This window comes from Hakea prostrata, chromosome 1 (genome assembly GCF_041222555.1).
Source record: "Hakea prostrata isolate BN-2017 chromosome 1, UWA_Hpros_2, whole genome shotgun sequence".
NCBI classification, from domain to species: domain Eukaryota; kingdom Viridiplantae; phylum Streptophyta; class Magnoliopsida; order Proteales; family Proteaceae; genus Hakea; species Hakea prostrata.
The window spans coordinates 59133430-59156235 of NC_142600.1; the positions used below are offsets into that span (position 1 = coordinate 59133430).

Here is a 22806-nt window from a genome sequence, read left to right on the forward strand (position 1 = left end):
GTTGGTAAATCTCCTATCTCCATCAATTCTTGGGAGCCTTCTAAGCCTCTCTGCAGGTTCGACTTCAATATTATTACCCTGTGGATCAACCTCCTAGGACTCCCCTTGGGCTTCTAAAATCAAGACTGCCTCAGTAGATTAGGCTCAGTAATTGGTCACCCCCTCCGCTCGGATTTGAAAGCTTCAAAATTGGAGCGTCTTTTGTATGCTAAAATCTGCGTAGAAATCTCTGCAGCCAAGCCCCTTCCCCCTTATATCATCATCGAAGATGACAATGGCCTGCATTACTACCAAATCATAGCCTATAACTGGATCCCTGGAAGGTGCGACGCCTATGCCTCCTTTGGTCATGAAGAATCCTCCTGCAAATCAAGTTTCTTAAATGTCAACTCCTCTGATGGAATTTTGCCCAAGCTGAACTCTATGAATCCACGGCTTTCCAGTGAAAATTGCTCTGCTCCGCTGCTTGAAGAAAAATGGAAGAAAACCTCTCAAATATAGCTCAGATCCCCTTGATAGACTTGCTGGAAAAAGTCTTTATGCCTGTTATCCCTGCCGACACATCGCTGGCGCTAGCTCCGACGAAAACTTACCGAAGAAACAAGAAAAAGAAAGAAAGGAAAAAAAATCAAGGATCTTCTGGTTCTGCTCCTCTGACTCCTCTGTCCTCTGCAAACCCTACTCCTCAAGGGAACGACGTTGCTCTCTCTGACACTGTTCTGCCCAAAGCTCCCACACCTCACATTGAAGGCCCGGTTGACGATGCTTTAGCCTCCAGGTCACCGCGAGATCAAGCTCTCCACGTCCCTGCCAATCGCGACAGCCCTGGTATTGCACCATTCCGTCCATCGCCTTCGCTTGCAACAGAAAAGTTGGTTTTGCCTTTACCGCCTTAAGCCATCGCCTGCTCCATGGCAAAGTCTACTGCTTGCCCTTTGAACTTTAAAGGTTGTGTATGCCTCTTCCCCAACTCCTTTAACCCTCGCTTGCATTGGGGTGGGCCCTGCTGAAGCTTTTAACCCTACTACATCCTTATCCCCTTCTCAACCTAAAGGCCCCTTTTATCTCGACCCTTTGTGGGCCGTCTCCTTTAAACCCATCTAAACCCTTGGTTCCCTTAGCCAATTCAAAACCTCCTAACGCTCTTAACTACCGTGGCCCAATCCACCGTCAGCCCACTAAACCCAACATAATAACGAACCCAATTACTGCTTCTGACCCAACCCACTACCCTCCACCTTGGCCCAACAAAAATCCTTCCATTGTTTGGAGTCCTCTGAACCAGACTCCCCCAACCCCTATTTCTTCTACCAACCACAGTGAACCCTCTCCATCAGAACATTCAGATTACCCCTTTTATCCAATCTCTCCTAATTCGGACTCATCAATTGACCCAAACCTTTTTTAAACGCCTTCCCCCCTACATTCCCCTTTGTGTGAGACTCCCCCTCTATCTCCCCCTGCTTGGTCCACTGTCTCCCAGCTCCCCACTTTTCTTGCTGCCATTTCTCCATCTAGCAAAACCGATGGCCTCTCCTCTCTTCAATAGTTGCCATGTCCGTGTTCGATATTCTCATTTGGAATGTTAGAGGGTTAAATGCCTTCCATAAACAAGCTGATGTGAAATCTCCATTCGTGAGTCTAAAGCCTCTATTTGTGCCCTCCTTGAAATCCATATTCACATGGATAATGCCCCTCAGATCGCCAAGGCCATTTCCCCCTCATGGTTCTTCCTCTCCAATTCTAACATTGCTGCCCCTAATGGCCGCATTTGGATCCATCAAAATTTCAAAAATCCCTTCTCTCCTCGTCTTCTCAATCCATGCACCTCAAGCTCATTACTCCCTTGTCTCCCTCCCCTCTCCTTCTCACTATTATCTATGGCTTTAATCGGCCATCCGACCGTTCCCCACTCTGGGAGGTTCTCCGCTCATTGGCTCTCTCCTCTACAGGCCTTCCTTGGGGCATTGGGGGCGATTTTAATATTGTCCGATATTCGCATGAGAGGGTTGGTGGTAACCTTCTAGACCCTGCTACAGTGGAAGATTTTAATTCTTGCCTTGACGATGCGGGACTCTCAGATCTTCGTTGGTCTGGCCATTTCCTCACTTGGTAGAACTGGAGGATTGGGGAAGCCCGCATCGCCTCCAAGCTTGATCGCTTCCTTGTCAATGAGTCCTGGCTCACCTCCTTCCTTCTGCATCCTATGCCTTTTTCTCCCCTCCCAGCGTCTCTGACCACTCCCCCTGCATCCTCCATATATTCGATCTCCCCTCCACTGGCCCCAAGCCATTCAAATTCTTCGACATGTGACCTTCAACCCCTCTTTCCTCCTTACGGTTATTGAGGCTTGGAATCAGCTGACCCACTGTAACTCTCTCCCCTTGATTACTCTGGCCTGCAAACTTAGAAACACTAAGTCCTCTCTCCGATCCTGGAAGTCTTCCACGTTTGGAATCATCGCCTCCCAAGTCACCTCTTGCCGTTCTAATCTCTCTAGGATCCAGCTCCTTCTCCATAGGGACCCCTTGAATCCCTCTCTCGCTGAGGAAGAGCGTTCTCTCTCCCTTACCCTCTCCTCCCAGGAGGAAAGCTTTCTTAGGCAAAAAGCGAGAATCAAATGGCTCGAACTTGGGGACGTAAACAATGCCTATTTCCATCACTCCCTCAAAGGTCGTTTGAACTACAACTACATTTCTGGTCTCCTGTCTATGAATGGATCCTGGATCACTGATCTCCCTAGTATCAAGAATGAAGTTGTCTCTTTCTTTTCCAGTCTTCTTTCTTCATCTTCCCTCCCTCCTCGGCCCTCTCTCCCTCCCTTTCTTCTTAGCAAGTTCGTTTCTCCCTCTAATCTGGACTCCCTCCGATCCTAATGAGATCCTCATTGCCATCCGCTCTCACAAAGCTAATTCAGCCCCTAGCCTTGATGGTTTTAGTATGGGTTTCTTTTTGTCTTCCTAGGAGTTCATTGTGGATGATCTCATCCATGCCATTCGGAGTTTCTTTCTTAATCCTTCACTGCTCTCCTCCATCAACCAAACTTTCCTCTGTCTCATCCCTAAGAAGCCTAGCGCCTCTTCTCTTTCTGATTTTTGCCCCATTTCCCTTTGCAATGTCATCTACAAGTTCATTTCCAAAATCCTTGCCAATCGAATCAAGAAAGGTTATTCCTTCTCTGGTGAGCCCTAACCAATCTGTTTTCATCTCAAGTCGGAGCATCTCGGATAATATCCTCCTTTGTGCGGAAATTGTTCGAGGTTTCAATAGATCTTCCCACTCCCCGGCTGCTCTCCTGAAAGTGGACCTTCATAAGGCCTTTGATTCAATCTGTTGGGATATCATCAGCGAGGTCCTCTCTGCTATGGGATTCCCTTCGGCTTTTGTCCACTGGATTGAGATTTGTATCTCCACCCCTCGCTTCTCCATTATCACTAATGGCTCCCTTGCAAGCTTCTTCCACTCCAGGGTAGGAATCCGCCAGGGCTGTCCTCTCTCTCCCTACCTGTTCACCATGGCTCTCGAGGTCCTCTCCCGTATCCTCCAATCTAATACAGATCAGTTCCTCATCTCTCCTATTCCCAAATGCACATCCACAAACCTCACCCACCTTGCCTTTGCGGATGATCTCATGATCTTCACCAAAGCTGACCATCAATCCATTTTTCCACCCTTCTTTCCTCCTTCTCCTTGTTTGAATCCCTCTCCAGCCTCCGTGTCAACCTCAACAAATCCACTCTCTTTCTCTCCGACGTCTCGAATGCTACTCGAGCTTCTCTCCTGCAGCTCTTTGGGGTTCAGTCCTGGCTCCTTTCCTATGACCGACCTTGGCCTCCCTCTTATTCCTGGTAGGCTCACCTGCCATCACTGCTCTCATATGCTTGACCATATTAGGAAAAAACTTCAGCTCTGGAAAGGCAAGCTCCTATCCTTTGCTAGGAGAGTGGTGCTCATTCAATCTGTCCTTCAATATTCTTACATTTTTTGGGGTGGCATCTTCTCTATCCCCAAATCCATTATTCAGTCCATGGAGTCCCTCTTCTGTGCCTTGCTCTGGGAAGGTTAAGAAGCTTCCAAATTCCTTCATCCCGTCTCCTCGACGGCGGTCTGTCGCCCCAGAGTTGAGGGTGGCCTTGGCTTACATCGTATCCTTGATGTTAACTTGGCCTACCTCCTTAAGCTCATTTGGAAGATTGCTTCCAAGCATGACTCTATCTAGGTCTCTTGGGTCTATTCTTACATTCTCAAATAGGATTCTTTTTGGACTGCTTCCTGCCCCTCAAACTCTTCATGGATCTGGAGGAAGATTCTCCTCCTTTAGCCCCATGCTCTCTCCGACATCTCTATTGAAGTCTCGGATGGTTTCTCCACCCTTTTTTGGCTAGACCCTTGGCATCCATTCGGCATTCTTCCCCGTGCAACCTATGAGACCCACATCCCTAAGATAGCCACACTAGACTCCTTCATCTCTTGCAAGGCCTGGGCCCCTCTCCCCCACCCTAGTCTCACACATGTTTGGAATGTGCTCCCCCCAATCCTCAACCTGTCCCAAGATACCACCATTTGGTCCCCTTCGCCTTCCAAATCATTTACCACCTCCTTTGCTTGGAATCTTCTCCGCTTCCCCCATCCCCCTGTCCCCTGGTCCTATTTGGTTTGGTTCAAAGGCCACATTCCCTGTCATTCCTTCACCCTTTGGAGAGCTTTCAACCATGCTGTCCCTACCCAATCCTTCCTCATTAGCCGCCACATCCCCGCCAACCCTAACTGCACCCTTTGCTGGAGTGGTTCAGAGGACATTGACCACCTTTTCTTCTCCTGTCCCTTCTCCCGTCCCCTTTGGGATAGAGCTCTTGCTTCCATTTGGCCAGCTCGAGGCGCTCGCACGGGTTCGTTCGTGATTGGTATTGGATCTCGAGGAATTTTGCCGGTCACTCCATTTGCGACCGCCTTGGCAAACTAGTGTTTAGTGCCGTCATCCATCACATTTGGTGGGAGCGCAACCTTAGAAGATGGAATCCCAAATCGTGATCCTTAGATATGATTTGGAAAGCCATCTTCTTTGATATTTCTTCTAGATTGCTCTCCCTCCCCCACTCCCCCTGTTGCTGACAGCCCCAGAAATAGGTTGATTGTTAGTTTTTGCGGCCTTAGCTGCTCTTTCCTCTCCCCCTCTTGAGCTCCCTGCTCTTCCCCCCCCCCCTCCCCTTTTTTCCTTCTTTCTTGTCTGCCCTTTTGTATTTTTCTCTTGTAGTGTTGCGTTGTTTAATATATTATTCATTCATCCAAAAAAATTATTAACTCAAATCAAGACTTCTTAACCAAACTGGAATTAAATTCCAGCAACTAAATAGGGGCTGAAAATGCCCAAAATACCCCTCCTAGAGGGTTCAGCCAGCCTAGGGAGGCTTCTTGGGTGCATTTTGTGGGCCCCACTTAGGGTTTCAGCGAAGGGGCAATTTCGTGTTGACATAACTTGATTCAAGTTGTAGAAGCTTTTTTCAACAAACCAGCAGCCATCTTCAACTCCAGCACCTTCTCAAAGTTAGGTACACACCCCCAGGCCCCTTCCTCCCTAGGCCATCGCAGCCCTCCCCTTCCCCCTTCTCTCTTGCACAGACCCTTGAACTCTCGCCACCCCATTGCAGCCTCTCCCCCACCCCGGCTGCCCCCTAGGACCCCTCCCCTACCCCCTGCAACCTTTCCCAGTCCCTCCCCCACCTCTCCCCTACCCTGCAGCTCCCCATTCCCTCTCTTCCTTCTATAACACCCCTCCCGCCCCCTTTTCTGACTTGCGGCAGATCTGAAACAGAAAGAAAAGAAGAAAAAAGAAAGAAAAGAAAAGAAAAGAAGGAGAAACTAGAGAGAGAGAGAGAGAGATCAAGAAGATAGTCCATGAATTTACAAGATTCCAATCGACACCTAAGAACCAACCCATACCTTCTCAAAACCCTAACCGCAACCTTTCTTTTCAGCTCTATTGTAATTCTGGGTATCTTAAACCAGCCCATAGGGATTTTGTTAAAACCCTAATTTTCCCTATCAACCCATGGGAACCCAATTTTATCTCCTTGTCCTTCCCTCAAGTCCCATCTATATCAGAACAACCCATGTCAATCCTAACTTGTCTCTAGGATCTTTCCAAAACTTCCTTAGAGATCCACAAACATCCTGTAATAATTTAGACTTGTTATCTAGAAGATTCTGGGTGAACCCTTAATTTTAGGGAAATTATCCCAGAAGTCCTAACCCTAAATCAGGTTCACATTGCCTTCCTTCTATCGTTGCATTTTCTGTTTCAATTGGAAGATAAAGGATGTGAAACAACTAGGAGATAGATGAAATAGAAGGTTGAAGTTAAGAAGAAGAGTGCCAATGGTAAAATGACGTGGATTGGAGTATGGTATCCTCCACATCCATGTTACTTAGCTAATAACAAAGGAATTATACTTAGCAACCAGACAACAATCTGGTTCCTCAAGTACCCCTAGTTACCAACTCTAGCAGTTTCCCCTCAAACTGGCGAAAATTATCATACATTCCCAGCTTCCACAAAAGGGCACTGCACTAAGCTGATCAGGAATGAGACCCTTGGAATAGATGTCAATTAATTGATTAAATAAAAACAGTACAGATGCAGTCCATCAATTATCTCTTGGATGAAGTGCTTGTCCACCATAATATGTTTTGTTCTATCATGTTGCATGGGACTGTGGACTGTATTTATACCAGCAGTCTCAAAGGTCTTTAGTTTCAGATCCCAGCTCTTGGACGGGCCTTTTGAACCATAAGAAAGTACAATCTCTGTGAGATATAGCCTAGATCAAGCAAGTTGTTTCTTGCTTCTCCAAATGAGCAAATTACCCCACACAACTGTCCAATAACCTGATGTAGATTGTCTGTCTGAAACTGAACCAGCCCAATCTACATCAATGTAACCTTCAATCTGCAAATGGTTGTGCTTGTCTGCTTGACATATAGGATGCCTTTTCCTAGGGCAGGAATTCAAGTACATGAGGTTCTGTTACACAACATCCAATTGCCCACTTTTTGGAACATCTATAAACTGACTCACAATTCACAAGTTACCAAGTCACAGTTCCAACTACATAGATGATATATGGGTTAGTCGAGGAGAGATAAATCAACTTTTGTACAAGTCTGGTAGTCCCTACATCAAACAATTGTTGTCAACAATCTTCCCCTAACTTGAAGATTCTTGATTTTTGTTTTGACTTCTGAGCATACTGGCTCACTCTTTGACAGATTACTGGGCAACTTTTTCAAATCAAGAGTTGACATCTTGGTTCTTCAATGTCTAGCATTTTGTGGTGGTTATCGTCTTAAATTATTTGTTTTCAATTGATGCTTGATCACAAATCTTTTAGCAAATGACATCTACAGCAATAAAATTAATTCCTCTGCTCCTCTAATAAGGCTTCTCATCTTGAGTTTTTGTAAACAATTTTTACTGACATATAGGCACAAAAATATGTTAGTGATGTTAGCATTCATGTTGCAGAAATACCCTATTGGTTCTTCAATATTTAGCATTTTGCAGTGGTTATTGTCTTAAATTACATTTATTTGTTTTGAATTGATGCTCGATCACAAATGTTTTAGCAAGTGACATCTGCAGCAATAAAATTAATTCCTCTGCTCCTCTAATAAGGCTTCTCGTCTTGAATTTTTGTAAACAATTTTTACTGACATATAGGCACATAAATATGTTAGTGACGTAGCATTCATGTTGCAGAAATACCTTCTTGAGCAACGTGCTGTTGTAGATGTTGATGGAGGGAAACTATTGAATGAGGACAATGACCTTAGATCTGTAAGTTTAAAGTAGCTGATTTTTATAGACCTCTCCAAAGAAATTTTTTTTTTTTTTTTTTTTATTATATTTCTAATTATTTTTGTTTCCTTTTATAGAGCATAGGGTAATAATGTGGTTCAAGACTTCAAGTTCTTGTTCTCACCATCCTCCCTCAAAACTGGCTGAGATGTTGGGAAGTTAGTTTTTTCTTTTCTACCAACTCAATTGACCATTTTTATGGGCCAACTGGGTGGAGGTGGGAGGGGATTCAAAACTGGGTATTTAGCCTATTTTTTAGCCTTGTTAACGCAACAATACTATAAGATTTATTTTTAAAAAGGAGTAAATTACATATACACCCCCTGGGTTTGCTAGCTATTACAAATGCCTGACACCATTAGTTCTAGAATGGAAAAAAACATATTACTTCACTCTCCTGTCTTCTTTCTTCTTCTTCCTCCTTTTTTTCCCCTTCCTTGTAAGTCAAAATAGGTTGTAAAGAAGGGCAGTTTGGAAAATTTGAACATAAAATAGATGCTGAGTTATCACATTACCCAATTATTATAACAATAAGAGTGTGTCTAATATTTAATTTGAAACATAGTGGTTGCAAACATAATAAAATAAATGTAAAGTGGGTGTAAATGCAATAGTTTGTAAACTCAGGGGGGTCTATACATAATCTACTCAAAACTGCTATAATGAAGGAAAAATCCTAAATACCCTACTCTACATATTATTTGGTCACAAAAATAAAGCAATCATTAATTTAATGCAAACCAAGTTAATAAATAATTGAAATGTTCAAATTAGAATAAGTGATATACTTGCAAGTACTGAGTACATCACTTGCATTCTGAATCAAGGAACTTTTTGTATGCCCTGAGTAGGTTTTGTATGTCATACTATTGCTAGATTTGTTCTATAGGTAGTATAGATATGGTTGCAATTTGCTACAGGGACAACTCCAAATTTCCCAGTGACCAAAAGCACGAAGTTGGTAAAGCTTCCTGCAGCGATATGCACTAACTGAATCCAATTTTGGCAATTTCTTTGGTGTTGTATTATGGCTAGGGCCTTTTTATATGTCAAATTAAACCGAGGTCTTAGATTGAGATCTGACAAAATTATTTTCGTTCTGTAACTGACATACCATCACATCTTCCTTCTCAAAAAGAGAAATATCTCATATATCCCGGCAAGATCTTGTAGGTTTTAAATTATGAATGATAGACCCTCCTGGTTGGCAACTCTTGCAAACTTTGGTTATTATTCTATGCGAAGACTCAAGAGAAATAATGGAATGCTTTATTGGTAGCTCCAGTGGGGTACTTCTAACAATACAACTGAGTGAAAACTAAATACCGAAGGCAGCAAGAAAATTTAGAGAAATAAGGCAAGAGTCATGAAAACCCCCAAAACCTATCTTGGGATTACATGAGACGGGATTTTCTGCCTAAAAATGCCTATCAATGATCCCCCTCAAGTTTGTGTGTAGATACCACACATGGGAACCAAAATAGGATGAACACCCATCCAATCAATTCCTTAATGAAAACATCAGCCAGTTAATTTTTATGCTCTGTAAAGGATATGCAGATAACTCCACCCTCTAACTTTTGTTTCATTAAGTATTTGTCAATCTTCACATGCTTTCTTTATCACGTTGCACTAGGTTATTAGCAATGCTTATACCCGCATTGTTGTCACTATATCATCGTCAAAAGAGTATTAGGAACATCAAGATCTGAAATAGACCACTTAGCCATAGCAACTTGGAAATCCCTTAAGCCATAGCATGAAACTCTACTTCAATACTTCAACACTGGATCCTGCAACAAGATTTTACTTCTTACTGCTCCATGTGACTAGATTAACACCAATAATGGAACAATATGCTGAAGTAGATTTTCGATGATGTCACCCTCCCTAATTAATGTTAGTGTAGGTCTCTATATGGAGATAAGAGTGCTCCCTTTCTAGAGCTGACTTCCAAGTAACGAAGAATATAGAGAATGGAAACAATGTGAGTGGTAACAAATATATGAATTGACTAACCAAGCTTACTGTAGAAAAAAATATGTGGTTGAGTGTGGCAAAGGTTGATCAGCTTCCCATGAGTCTTTGATAATGGCCCTTATAAATAAGTTCACCATCTTTTTCTTTGAGCTGAGTGGGGACTTCCAAAGGAGTATCACAAGGATGACAACCCAACCACCCAATGTCACTAATCTTAAAAAGGAGGTCTAGGAAGTATGGGGTGTTCATAATATGCTTTTCCCTATGGGGTGTTCATAATATGCTTTTATATCCATCCAGAAAAAATATTCCTTGCCATTATCATTGTGTAAAGGCTTGACTTTAGCATCAAACTGATTTTTGATAATTTTATAAAATAGTTGGATGCATTGAAAAATTTCACTCTTGTTGCACTTCAAATTCACCTTAGTAACACGGGTGTGACAATCTATAAATGTTACAAAGTAACTAGAGATAAAGGTACAATGATTGGGACCCCATACATTAGAGTGGTTTAGTTTGAAGGTAAAGGAATGTTTATTTTATTTTATTTTACTTATTATTTATTATTTATTATATATATTAGAAGGAGAATAACTAGAATGAGTTTGTTTGGCAAAAATGCGAGCTTCACATAATAACTCAGCCTTATTACAATGCTAAAATAAATGCAAAAAAAAAAGAAGGGAAATCAATGTCTAAACAATAGGGAGACTTAGTCCATGCTGAAGGAGCTCAATATCTGAGGCAATCTAGTGAAATTGAGGAGAAGAGGCTGGTATAGTAGAGCAATATATCCACATATTTATTTGAGAAAAGAAATGTTGTAAGTAAATAACTATAGTTAAAGTTATGTATGATGGTTTAGTGACAAGTGTAAGAATGGTGGGGGGGGGGGTTGAGGGGGGAGGAGGGACAAGGTGTTGAATTCCCGATCACAGTTGGGCTACATCAAGGATCACCTTTAAGGCCATATATGTTTGCACTTATAGTGGATAATTTAACCAAAGACATTCAAGATGAGGTTCCTTGGTGTGTGCTTTTTGCGGATGATGTTGTTTGGGCAAATGAGACACAAGTAGGGATTAATGGCATCGCCAAGTTAGAATCATGCAAACTTTGGAATTAAAAGGCTTTGAACTTAGTAGAACGACGACGGAATATTTAGTGTGTAACTTTGGCTGTGATTTGACAGATGCTGAGACTTGATTAGAAGGACATTCCACAAAGCGATTAGTTTATGAACCTTGGCTCTACCATAAAAAAAAAAAGGTTATATGCAGGATGATGTTTTCAAAAGAACGAAAATTGGGTGAATGAAGTGAAGAGGTGCATCAAGGGTCTTGTTTGATCAACATATTACTTTAAAGCTCCAAAAAGAAAAAACTATAGGACTGACGTGCAACAAGCTATGTTGTAGGGTGTGGAGTATTGGGCTTTTAAGAAGCATCATAGATAAACTCAGTGTAGTGGAAATGAGGATGCTAAGATGGATGAGTGGCAAACTAAGAAGGATAAGATAAGGAATGATCATCTTAGAGCTGGTTTCTAGTTTCTCTAATGAATAATAAGCTACAAGTCAATTGAGGTAGAAGAACAAGATTGATAAGTTGATTGGAAAGCAAGGATCCATGTAGCTGACCCATTTAGATGGAAAAGGCTTGTTCTTGTTGTTGTTTGTAAGCTTGTAGGAGTGCAGCACACTCTAGCAAGAACCGCTATCACACTATGCACCTTATGATGTCCAATCTCCTTTCCTACAACCACATCCTGTACAACAACAACCAAAAAAAAAAAAAAGAAAAAAAGAAAGAAAGAAGAAGAAGTAACTTCACAATTCAAATCTCCAGTATGAGAAAAAGAGGGAATGTGTACAACTCAAGATTAAGCAGGGTAGGAGGGCAGTGGATGAAAACTTCTCCAGAGCTAGAAGAAAAAGATCCATTAGCTACACGAACCTCATCTTTCCCAGAAAATAATGAATACTGATGGAATTGGTTGGAAGACAATGGTTTTTTATAGGTATCCTCAGGTCTATAATCCAAGAATTGGATATAGTGGAGGCATAAAAATCTGGGGTAGAATACCTGAGTCAGCATGAAGGAGTAGCAGAAGATACAGATGGCTTAGAGTTGGTGGGACACTTTGCAACAGGCAATGGAGAGCTTTCAGTTCCTCACTGGAGAACCCTAGAAATTGTCTCATCAGATGAATTTTGAACAGTCGCAATCTGATTTACTTGAGTTTTTCCTTGGCTTTTACCATGGCCAGCCTTCTGGTTGGCTTCAAAGTCTGGGTTTTCATGTAATTTCTGGCATGTAGCTTTATTATACCAAATCTTTCCAGAATGCTTACATTTAATAGCACCCTTAGTGTAGCATTTTGAACTGAACCTGATCTAGATCTCAAGTGCAGAGCCATCAGCTACAGAAGGAAGGGAGCATAGTTGCACGACGACTTTCTACGACTTTCTCTGTGTATTTACTAAGAGATATAATTCCTTGAGTGTCGAAAAGGGGTCTTGACTAAGAAGTTGAGTTCGAAATGGATCATTTACGACATTGAGGCCAACCAAGAAATCATAGACATGGATCTTATCCCTATTTTGTGATAGGCTGCAATATCTTAATCAGTAGTCATCTGAAAAGATACGGTAATGATCAAGTTTCTGCAATAGAGCAATAAGTGTATTGTAGTATCGAGAGAGTAACATCTCCCTTTGGTTCATGAAAAACTGCATGTGAAATTCATAAACCTAAGCTTTTTTTCCTACCTTTTAAGATAAGTTTGTTTGGCAGTAGTCAAATACTAGCAGCAGTGTCCAATAACAAATAAGTTTGATGCAGTTCAGATTTCATAGAATGTATTAAAATGCCATAACAACGGAGTCATGTGAAAAATGATGATCCAAAAGCAAACTAGCTAAAGTTGGCTTCAAAATAGTGCCTGCAATATGGCCAAAAAAAGCCCCAGCGAGTGATGGTAAGGTAGGATGATCTGGAGTCTGGACCACATATTGTTCCATCAACATTGTAATTGGGGACATTAGAGGTTGGTAATCATTCTTATTAGTGCCATTAGGTGTCTCAGATGAGTAGTTTGAAGAGGCTACTTCTTCAGATGTGTGGATCATATTTCTAAAAAAGGTAAAATAGGCCTGACTGGAAAGAAAATTCCTGAAAATTTTCTGTTTGATAGAATCGATTCAACAGAGAAGTCAGATCTGCTGTAGGGTGAATCTCCAAGGTTGAAAGCCAATTCTTCTGGTATGGATCAATTCATCAAGTATACGGAGATAAAAACTTGGCGGAATCTGAGAAAAATGCTTTATCTTTAATTCATAGATGATGTAATGGAGAGTAGCATCAAAATATTCAAATAGATCACCTCATAGTGCTGCCTTTAGGCTTGAGAAGAGAGCAAAGAAAAAGACACAAGAGAGAAGAAGAAGAAGAAAGCGTAGAAAACTGTGGTGGAAAGGAGGGATTGAGATTCTCTCAATCAGGGATTCAGAAGAGAAACGACTTTGATACCATTTAGAAACTTAGGAGAGACGTGAATTGCTTTATTAATAGCCCTTGTGGGGTATTCATAAAATACAACTTGGGAAAACAAAATAGAGAATGGAACAAGAAGAATAAGAGAATTGGGGCAAAAAGATAGGAAAAGGAAAAGACAGCACGCACCCCCTTCCAAAAGAAAAAGGTCATTTTGGGACTAGTGTGATTTTCTACCCAAAAAAGCCCTTCAACAGCTACCATTCATTGAAGAAGATTTTCATCAGGATAGCCCAACCCCATTTTCGACCAAAGTAGAAAGAATATCGCTAGGACAGACTAATGCGAAGAAAAGAATGAAATCTACCTTAGATAGATTTTACTAAAGAGGATTCCTAAGGTTTTTGCATGAAACCTTTCATAGAAACATACATGGTTCATATGTCACACCTGCCATGTCATCCTTGTTTATATTCAAACGAAGATTATGTTACTTGTTCAGTATTTATTCCTAGATTTTGTAGGCCTCACATGATGCGGGCATGCGTCAGCATTAGTTACATTCTTGGCCGGAGCAATAAACCTATTGAAAGCGACTCATTTTGCAATAGAGAGGCCATGTATGAACGATGCAATTTTACTTCCCCATGTAGCTACTTCTAGGGTTGGGTGTAGGCCCTACAAGCAAATGTACAAACACCTTTACATACTGTGTACCTAATGTCCTTACAGTAAATTTTATCTAAAATATCGGGTTCAATGGAACTTTTCATGCACTTTTTCAATCTGAGACTCTAGATGAATTTTTTTTTCCATTTTTTGGTTATATATGGAAAAATAGATATAAATTGACCACAATTTTGTCTATTCTCAAATTTTTTTAAGCATAGGAGCTTTTCTTCTAGTACTCAGAACTTAGAACTTAGAAGTCAAAACTCTTTATCTTGAGAGTGATATAAAACCTGGTCTCCAAAGGATGGAGGTGTAAGAAAACTTACCAACTTGAACCCTGGTCCCACTATTTGATTATTTACTAAAATCTCCCTCTAGGTGTGCAGGATGAACTGTTTGGACGATTTAAGTAATACTATTGAAGGACACCTAGAGTTACTTTGCATTTGTATACTTGGTGAACATATAATAACCAAACCTTTGCATGCTTCCAACTTATTACTTGGAAAGGCTGATTTGTATATAGCTTAGGTGCTTTATCTACCTTTGGTTTCATCGGTTGTTGCTTTTCTGGTACAATGTTACTACTTATCCTAGTGAGCTATATGGCCACTAGGCCAGAAGCTTCTCAAGCTCAAGGATTTACTTTTCTAGTTTGAGACCAACTTCTTGGAGCTAACATGGCTCAAGGAGTCAAGGATGTATTGGTTTTAGTTAACATCTCATTTTTTTCAGTCCAAGAGATGGGGAAACCACCTCTCGTTTTCTTCTATGATTTGTTTATGCTGAGGATCATTTGTGGCATGCAGGAAAAGCCTGTGCGCGGCTGCAGTAGGATTTGACAAGAAATTGGTCAACGGATGTTGAAATTGTCCTTTTACCAATTAATTTCATAGAAAATTTTCATTCCTGTACCTGCTTTTCACCTTGGACTATTTCCATGATCCCTCTAAGCTGATATACAATCTCGCATAGCTGCACTACTTTGATTAACATTGGCTTTTGTGATGATTGAATCTGACTTTTCCTGAGTTCCAACTTATATTAGATTTGGCTTAGTTTTTGTACTTATATAATGTCCTCTTGGCTGATTAGTTAGGTTGATGTAAGATTTGTTCCTACTCCACGAATGCAGGTCCTTCAGTATTTATTAGATGATGTCTCTGATTTCTGGACAACACATATCAGTAACGAAAGGGAAAGTGACAGTAAAGTAGAAGAAAGAGGCTGTGTTCATATACTTAAGGCTTTTCTTGATTATATGTCTGCCAGAGAGGGCGAAAATTTTAGGTCCAGGAGACACAACAATGAAAATTCAGTCACATTGACTACAATTCATCAGGTCTTTTTTAGTAAATGGATATGAACTCTTTCATGCTGATCTCTACTTATCACTTCTTTCTCTTTGATGATATTGAGTTTTCTACTGTTTCTGTGCAGTCTAAAGGATTGGAATGGGATACCGTTTTTGTTGTCAAGGTATGCTACTAGAGTTGTATGTTATTGACTTCTTCTTCATAAGTCTTATACATGATGAACATAACAAAAGAGAAAGCATCACTCCTTAGGAGCCATGGAGCTGCAGCGTGGTGTTACTCATGTGCTGCCTCATCACACCACTGTTGCACCCTAATTTCAAAACTGGTTTATATAAATGACATTGACGAGATATTGGAATTTTTGTTCAACAAAAACTGTAAATTCAGTTAGGGGTCGACAAAAGCTTGCAATATTTGCTTTTGAACATTAATCCATTCGTAGTTGGATTCCATGCTCAATATCTGACTCTTATCACTGGCTACTATGTTTTTGTATTATACACTATACGATTTGGCTTGATGCATTTGGAACTAATTCTTACCTTCAACACCCTATTCGGTTGGTATAGGCAAATGAATCTGAGATTCCTCTGTTGCATGAGTTTAATGGTGCTGTCAATGAAAATGGGACCTCTCTCGAGGTAATCTCTCATCTTCTCAAATTTAGTCAGTTTCTGTATCTAGGTCAGCACCAGTTTCTTTATCAAGATTTCACATTCTGGGGTCCTGACCTTTTAGCTTTTGTAGGAAGAACGACGTTTGTTGTACGTGGCAATGACTCGTGCTCGGAAGAAACTTTACATATCATATGTTATAATGAATTCGAATTGGCAGGTTAGATAAGGATTAAATGATTACATTTTTTTCTGCTTCTCTCCACACTCAGTTTAAGTAATGAATTTGCGGCCTTTCAGCTTCTTCAACCCTCACGCTTTCTTAAAGAAATTCCAGAACATCTCCGGGAGGTTCAGGTGTAGTTTGCTGTCCCATTTCATTTCTAGTATTTCCTAATATTATTTCCTATCTTTTTTTCATCCCCTTGTGCTGCTGCTATGACCTGTGATTCTAAATCTTTAATTTGTGAAAAAAATTTTTGGATTCAACTTATTTTCCCTTCTGTGATAAATTCACAAGGTAGTTACTAAGTTTGGTCAATTGAGCTTTTTATTGTTTCTGCTCCATCACATGCCTTCTTGATTTGTCTTTAAGCAAGTACACCCCACAACCTAATGGTAAGTGTCAGGACTGAAGCACATTCTGAAATCCCAATTAAAACAGCTAAGTTGACTACTCACTCATTCTAACCATTGGATGGGTAGGAAATGACATGGATAGGCGAAATGTCAAATTTGAGAGCTATCTCAATGTATAGTCTTCCACCTTCTATTTTTGGTTATCCCCTTATTGTAACCATTAATAAACAAAATGTGTTTTTTTTCTAACCATTCATGGAGAAACTCAAATTTAATGCATAATAAAGTGACAGACAGCTGAAAAACTGAATTTAGCCTCATGAAACACTGACATATGGGAGATGTCTTTGGTTGGATTCCTGCCAATTGTGATCAGTTGGAACAACACTACCAAAGTAAAGTATAAACTGGAATAAAGGAGAGGGTTCCTCAGATGCCTTTCTTCTAATGAACCTGTCTGAGGGTTCTCCTTTTCAGAGTATTTAAGACATCATTGTTTTGAATCAACAGTGAACTTAAGGGGCGTGTATTGCCAACTTTAGATTGGTGTTCTAGGCATAGTTGTCAAGGCATCGCCTCGGCGTCTGGGCTCCTTCGGAGCGCCTCAAATTGGCGTGGCCTTATTTTTAGGCAATGAGGCGTCCGTTTTTTTTTTTTTCTTTTTTAAATCACGAGAAAGATGCCTAATCGAAGGCACATATTGAAATACTTATTAGATTCCAATTGTAAAGTATCTATTGTTTGAACCTATATGCATATGTATAATGACGCTACATGTGATCAAATGTTAAAATAAAAATAAAAACAAACAAAATCGAAAGAGAATAAGTTCTTGACTCAAGTCTCACACTCTCACGCTCACTCTAATCCCTAATCTCTTTCTTTCTTCCTCTCTCTTCTTCTCTTCCGTTCCCGCAACGACACTCCGGCAAGCAGTGGCCAACGACAAACAACTTCTTCTCTTCCTTTCTTCTAGCGACTTTTTATTTAGGACCTATTATGTGTGGTTTGTAGTATGTTGGATGACTTGAGGTAGTCTGATATTTAGTTTTTTTATTATATAAGATATGATAGATTTAGAGTGAATGAGATGTACACTAAAAATTTCACTTAAAACGCCTCAACCGCCTCAAAAGTGCCTCAGAGCTCGCCTTGTCGACTCATTGCCTCAATTAGCCTAAACCGCCTTGCATCGCCGTGACAACTATGGTTCTAGGTGCCGCTTCCCCCTAAATTGAATCATACTTAGAATGGCAGGGACTCGTAAAAGGTTTAACTGGTTATACAGCCAAATGTCTATCTCTAATTCACCATTTTGATGCTCAAAAGGTTAAGTGCAAAGTTTTCTAATTAATTATTTTAGGTTTGATAATAACTTCATCTATGTATTACTATCTTGTCTGTTTGTAGGGTGAGTTGTCTACAAAGATACAAACTGTGCCTCCAAAGTATTCTGAAGAAACTCCTCAGTCAGCCACTGCCGAACCAGGATGTGAACAGTCCACTAGAACAGAGTTGGTCCAAGCTGATTCTGGTAATGTTGAATCTGATGAAGTTTCAGAAGTAGAGCTGGTTGTAGCATCTCATGGGAATAACTTTCTAAAAAGGTACCGTCTAGGTTGGGATTATTCTCGAGACATTGGCACCAATTCCTTTCAGATTGAATTTGTTGTTTCAATTTGCTCCTGATATAGCTGTCATTATTTTACAGATTCAGTGTTGAGGACCGATCAATTGTCTCCCGTTTGTTCCATCAATGGGCAACTAAGAAAGCATTTCAAGACCCAAAACGGTTGCTAGACAAGGTTTTCTCTAATTATTTTTTTTAGTTGTTTGTTGTTTCTGTTATTATTTTTGTAGTTGGTTCTAGTTTTTCCATGAAACTTTCTAATATGTCTAAATGTTTATCAATCTGGAATCCTGTTACGGACTTACGGTAAGCCTTTGAACTCACAAATACTTTGTGGTTCATTATTTATGTGAAACTATAGAGCTACTAATTGCTTGTGTTTTCTTTGATTAACAGCTTTGCTTGTATCTTATTTTTCTCGTCTTGAAGAATGGTACTATCTTATGAAAAAAAATAAAGTGATATCGACAAGTTTGACTAACCAAAACTTTTACTGTAAAATAGTGAAAGGGATACAGAATGATAGATTAAGTAAAACGTTTAAATACAGAGGGCAAGGAAGGTTGTTGGTTTTTTAGTGTGAAGATCTTTTCTATGGTCACTGGAGATTCTTAGAGGGGTTTCTTTGCTGGATGGTAGTAAGCATTTGGTGTGATTTGATTTGAGTTTGGGTTCATTAGACATCTAACTTAGAACCTTAGATCATCATGTTCTCTTGTAATTGGTTCAAGTAAAAGCATGCTGTAGTAATTAGTTAAAAAATAATGGAAGATGAAAAGATAAAAGTTCAATTAATCCACAAAATTATAACTTTTGTTCAAAAGAACGGATAAAGTTCCTATCAAGCCACAAAATTAAAGCTCTCATTCACATCATCTGTCTCCACTTGATCAAATTAACTTTAGATCGTGAAACCGCAGCTAAACAGTTGGTGGACACAGTTTTAGCCCCCGAGTTCAAGGCACTCCCCGTGGGACTCTGCTTGGATTTTGAGTTTGGGTGGTAATCGTCCCTGCATGAATTTATTTTGATGACTTCAATACCCAAATTTCTCTTGTTAAGTTGGACAACAATTACTTGGGTTGGGCTCACTCTGTGCAGTTGTCATTAAGAAGTAGTGGAAGCCTGGGTGCATCATTGGTTCTGTTAAGCCTCCAGTGGTTACTGGCCAGACATATATTATTGTTGTTGATTTGCTTGTGGATTCCATTCATGTTACTACTGTCTATTGTTCTCATTCTTTGATGTTGCGCACAACATGAAGAATATTTAAGTTGCTATAGAGCATCCCCTTGGTGAAGTTCTCTCAATGTTTACCAATGTCTGCTACAGCTACTTGTGCTCAGGATTATAAAGTTTTCAATGCGTAATTTTCCCATATGTGGCATCCACCCCAGATTGGATTAGATGTGATTTTATTCTGCACAGAATTTATTTTATTTCCTTAGCTCTTATTTATTAGGTTAGGTTATTACTTTCGATATTTATGTAGCTTGGACTAGCAAGCAATACTTAGGGAGACTTGTTTCTTTTCCTTCATGTTACTTGGATGTCAAGCAAGTCTACTTTAGGGTAGTAGCATTGAAGATATTTAAAGATCTTGTAACCAGATTTGAGGATATCTGAAGATCTCTCTAATCTGGAAACTTTTCAATAATAAATACACTATTGAGGGGTAGAGCTGCATCTTGCATAACTCTCCATGCCCTCCTCCATCTCCATTTCTTCTCTTTTCGTTCTGTTCTAAGTTGTTTCTAGTTACTTAAATTTTAATTCTGTTACATCTCTCATCCTTAAAAGTGCAATCCTCTTGTCCAGAATCAAAATTGTGTAAAGGTTCTTTTGTTTGTAACAAGATTGTAAGTGGTGTTGTTTCCCACCACCTATTGTACTGAAAAGGGATCACTAACGAAATTCTCTTTAAGGTTAGAGAGGAATGGTTGTGGACTCAATTCAGTTGAACTGCTATAAATCCTGTGTGTTGCCCTATCTTGTGCTTATTGCTTTCTATTGAGTTTACTTTGGCTTGAATTTTGTTTAAAAGAGACAATTTCCACTTGCTCAACTTATTCATCCCCCTCAAGATTTATTTACAAATATAACTCCTTTTGTAATCCTAATACCTAGATACTTCTAGTTGAGTTGGAAAATACCAACTATTTGGATCGATCTAACTCTATGAAGTTATCTTTGTAAAATAAGGGAAATTTGGAGTACATAATTGGTTCTATCGAGGCACCTAGAACTACTAATCTAGGATGTCTGAAGGGGGGACTGAGAACTCCATTGTTAAGAGTTGACTACTTTTGCCAATGAATTCTGAGATAGGAAGTCGATGTATTAGAAAGGAGACTGTAAAGGAAGTTTGGGATAATGTTTTTAGGACATTGATCAAGTGGGTGGTTTATTAAATTCTGAAGAGGGTAATCACTATGAAATAGGGTAACTAAAGCTTTTCTGACTATTAGAACACTGTCATTGGTCTTCAGGAAGAATGTGATTACTACAGAGATCATCAATCGACCAATCCTGGGGATGAGGTAAAGGTGTTTAGGATGCTTGAAGAGGAAGGAGTAAAGATTTAACTTGTTGGATTAAATCCAGTTCTTGAGCCAATTCCGCTTCTCTTTTTCTCCTGTTACTGGGGTCTTCATTTATTTTCAATCAAAATATCTTTCTAACTTCTTGAAGTGATGTCCAAATTAGCTAGGTTCTGGTACAAAAGTACGACTTAAAGTAGATTTTCAATTATTGAAATTTGTTGTTGATATTGCCAAACATTAATTATGGTAAATTTTCACCCAGAAGAAAAAGAAAGTTGTAGTACGAGTATCTATCATCAATTTCTACGAGTACCTATTATCAATTTCTACTTTTGATTTTGGTGGGCCTTCGGGCAATGATAAGATTACTCCATTATTACCAAGGGGTCATGGGTTTTAGTCTGGTAAAGCCTCTTTGTGAAGTAGTGGTAAGATTGGTACAATATGACCCTCCCCAGACCCAGCAGTGGTGGGAGCCTCATTCTGTGTGCACTCTATTTTATTTAATATGCTGGATGATTAGTTTGTGTTGTCAGTTTTAATGAATTACATTAGCGTTTCATTCCCGTTTTGTATTTTCCATTTTTTATTTGTTGACTTTCCCAAGCACTTTTTTCTTCTGCACAGCACATTTTTCTTTTGTGGGGTTGGGTGGGGAAGGGGGTGGTTCAAAATTAAGCATTAGTACTACATGAAATTTGGTGATATTCTGAGTGATTATAATTTATACATGTGATTTTTGTAACCAGGTTGGGTTTGTAATTGATGAACGTCTACGAATCAAAACATCCAAAAGCAAGGTCGTGCAGCTTATTGTAAACCAGTAGATTTTTATTCTCTTTGTTTCTTAGTCAACTGGCAGTAGGTTCTGGAAATTGTTCTTGAGGGTACCTCTTATGAATCTAACAGATACTGATAGTAAATTCAATTTACCAATGAATTGTCTTTTGATATTCTTATTACTTACTGAAACAGTAAATGATTTTCCAGGATGTTTTGCGTGCACTAAAGTCTTGCTTGAGGAGTGATGAAGCATTTCAATATGCTGAATATGTGAGTTAATTCCATTATGGTTCTATTGACTTAGGGTAGAATGTCTATGACGGGAAATCATACACTGGTGATAGAAGTCCCATGGCTGTAAAACCCAACCCTCTTATAAAACAAAGATGCCTCCTTATTTTACTAGTGAAAGTTTCCTTTGATAGGTTCTGAGATGGGAACAAATCCCAGCTGATCAGCGTGCTCATCTTTTGAGGGAGAAGCAGGTAATTTTTTTCTGTGGAAGTGTGAATCACCTTAGATTTTCATCAGTGTTTGGAGTTATTCCCTTGCAATGCTCTCCAGTGGCCAATATGTCGTTAATCAAATCTAAGTACAATACTGCCTCTTTACAATCTTATATAGAAGACTCATCTAAAAAGAAAAGGCTTTCCTAAATCCTTAACTAATTGGTATCCTAAATTGATTAGGAAAGTGAACTACAAGGAAATAGACACAAAATAGGATTCTAATTGAACTAATAAGATAAATCTTGCTTGCCTACTTTCATCATATATTTTATGGCAATAAACACTTAGTTTCAGATGCTTAATACATGCATAACCTATCCCAAGTCTTTATTCCATCAAACTAAAGCCCCCTGTGTGACTTCTCTGCATCAGTTTATCTGTAATGTTTTAATATGTTATGAGAGTATAATATATTTAGGGAATGTATTAAAATGACAAGAGTATAGTCCCTAGTGGATAAAGTATGTCACATTTTATCTTTCTTCTCCATTCAGTGATTAAACAGAACATGAGGAATCCCAGAACAGAACAAAAAGAGGGGGAAAATAACCTGATGCACATTAATTGTCCTGGTTTGCAGGGTCTCCATTGTTTTCATAATTATTGCTTTTAACCTACCTATAGGTCCTTTTTTGTGCTGGATCCAGCTTCAACCATTCAGCAGAGTCAGAAGATGGGCATTTTAATTTCATTATGTGTTACATGCTAAATAAAATCACAAAAAGTTGTCACAGTGGCTCTATGTTGTTGTTCTGTGAAACTATGTGCAACTAGTTGTTAATAGGATCAAGTATACAGAGCTGGCCAGGCAATTTGATGTGTGAA

The 22806-nt window shown here is 39.6% G+C and overlaps 1 protein-coding gene across 2 annotated transcripts in view; it reads left to right on the forward strand.

Moving 5' to 3' along the window:
• Positions 1 to 22806, forward strand: part of SRS2 (P-loop containing nucleoside triphosphate hydrolases superfamily protein) — a 75892-nt gene that overhangs the window by 43258 nt on the left and 9828 nt on the right. For both annotated transcript variants that reach the window (XM_089141160.1, XM_089141165.1), the window contains 11 exons: positions 7757 to 7834; positions 15140 to 15346; positions 15445 to 15483; positions 15893 to 15964; positions 16071 to 16157; positions 16238 to 16294; positions 17927 to 18123; positions 18228 to 18321; positions 21439 to 21489; positions 21680 to 21742; positions 21898 to 21957. In XM_089141160.1, coding sequence (XP_088997286.1) covers positions 7757 to 7834; positions 15140 to 15346; positions 15445 to 15483; positions 15893 to 15964; positions 16071 to 16157; positions 16238 to 16294; positions 17927 to 18123; positions 18228 to 18321; positions 21439 to 21489; positions 21680 to 21742; positions 21898 to 21957 — 1005 coding nt within the window. The remainder of the gene's footprint in view (positions 1 to 7756; positions 7835 to 15139; positions 15347 to 15444; positions 15484 to 15892; positions 15965 to 16070; positions 16158 to 16237; positions 16295 to 17926; positions 18124 to 18227; positions 18322 to 21438; positions 21490 to 21679; positions 21743 to 21897; positions 21958 to 22806) is intronic.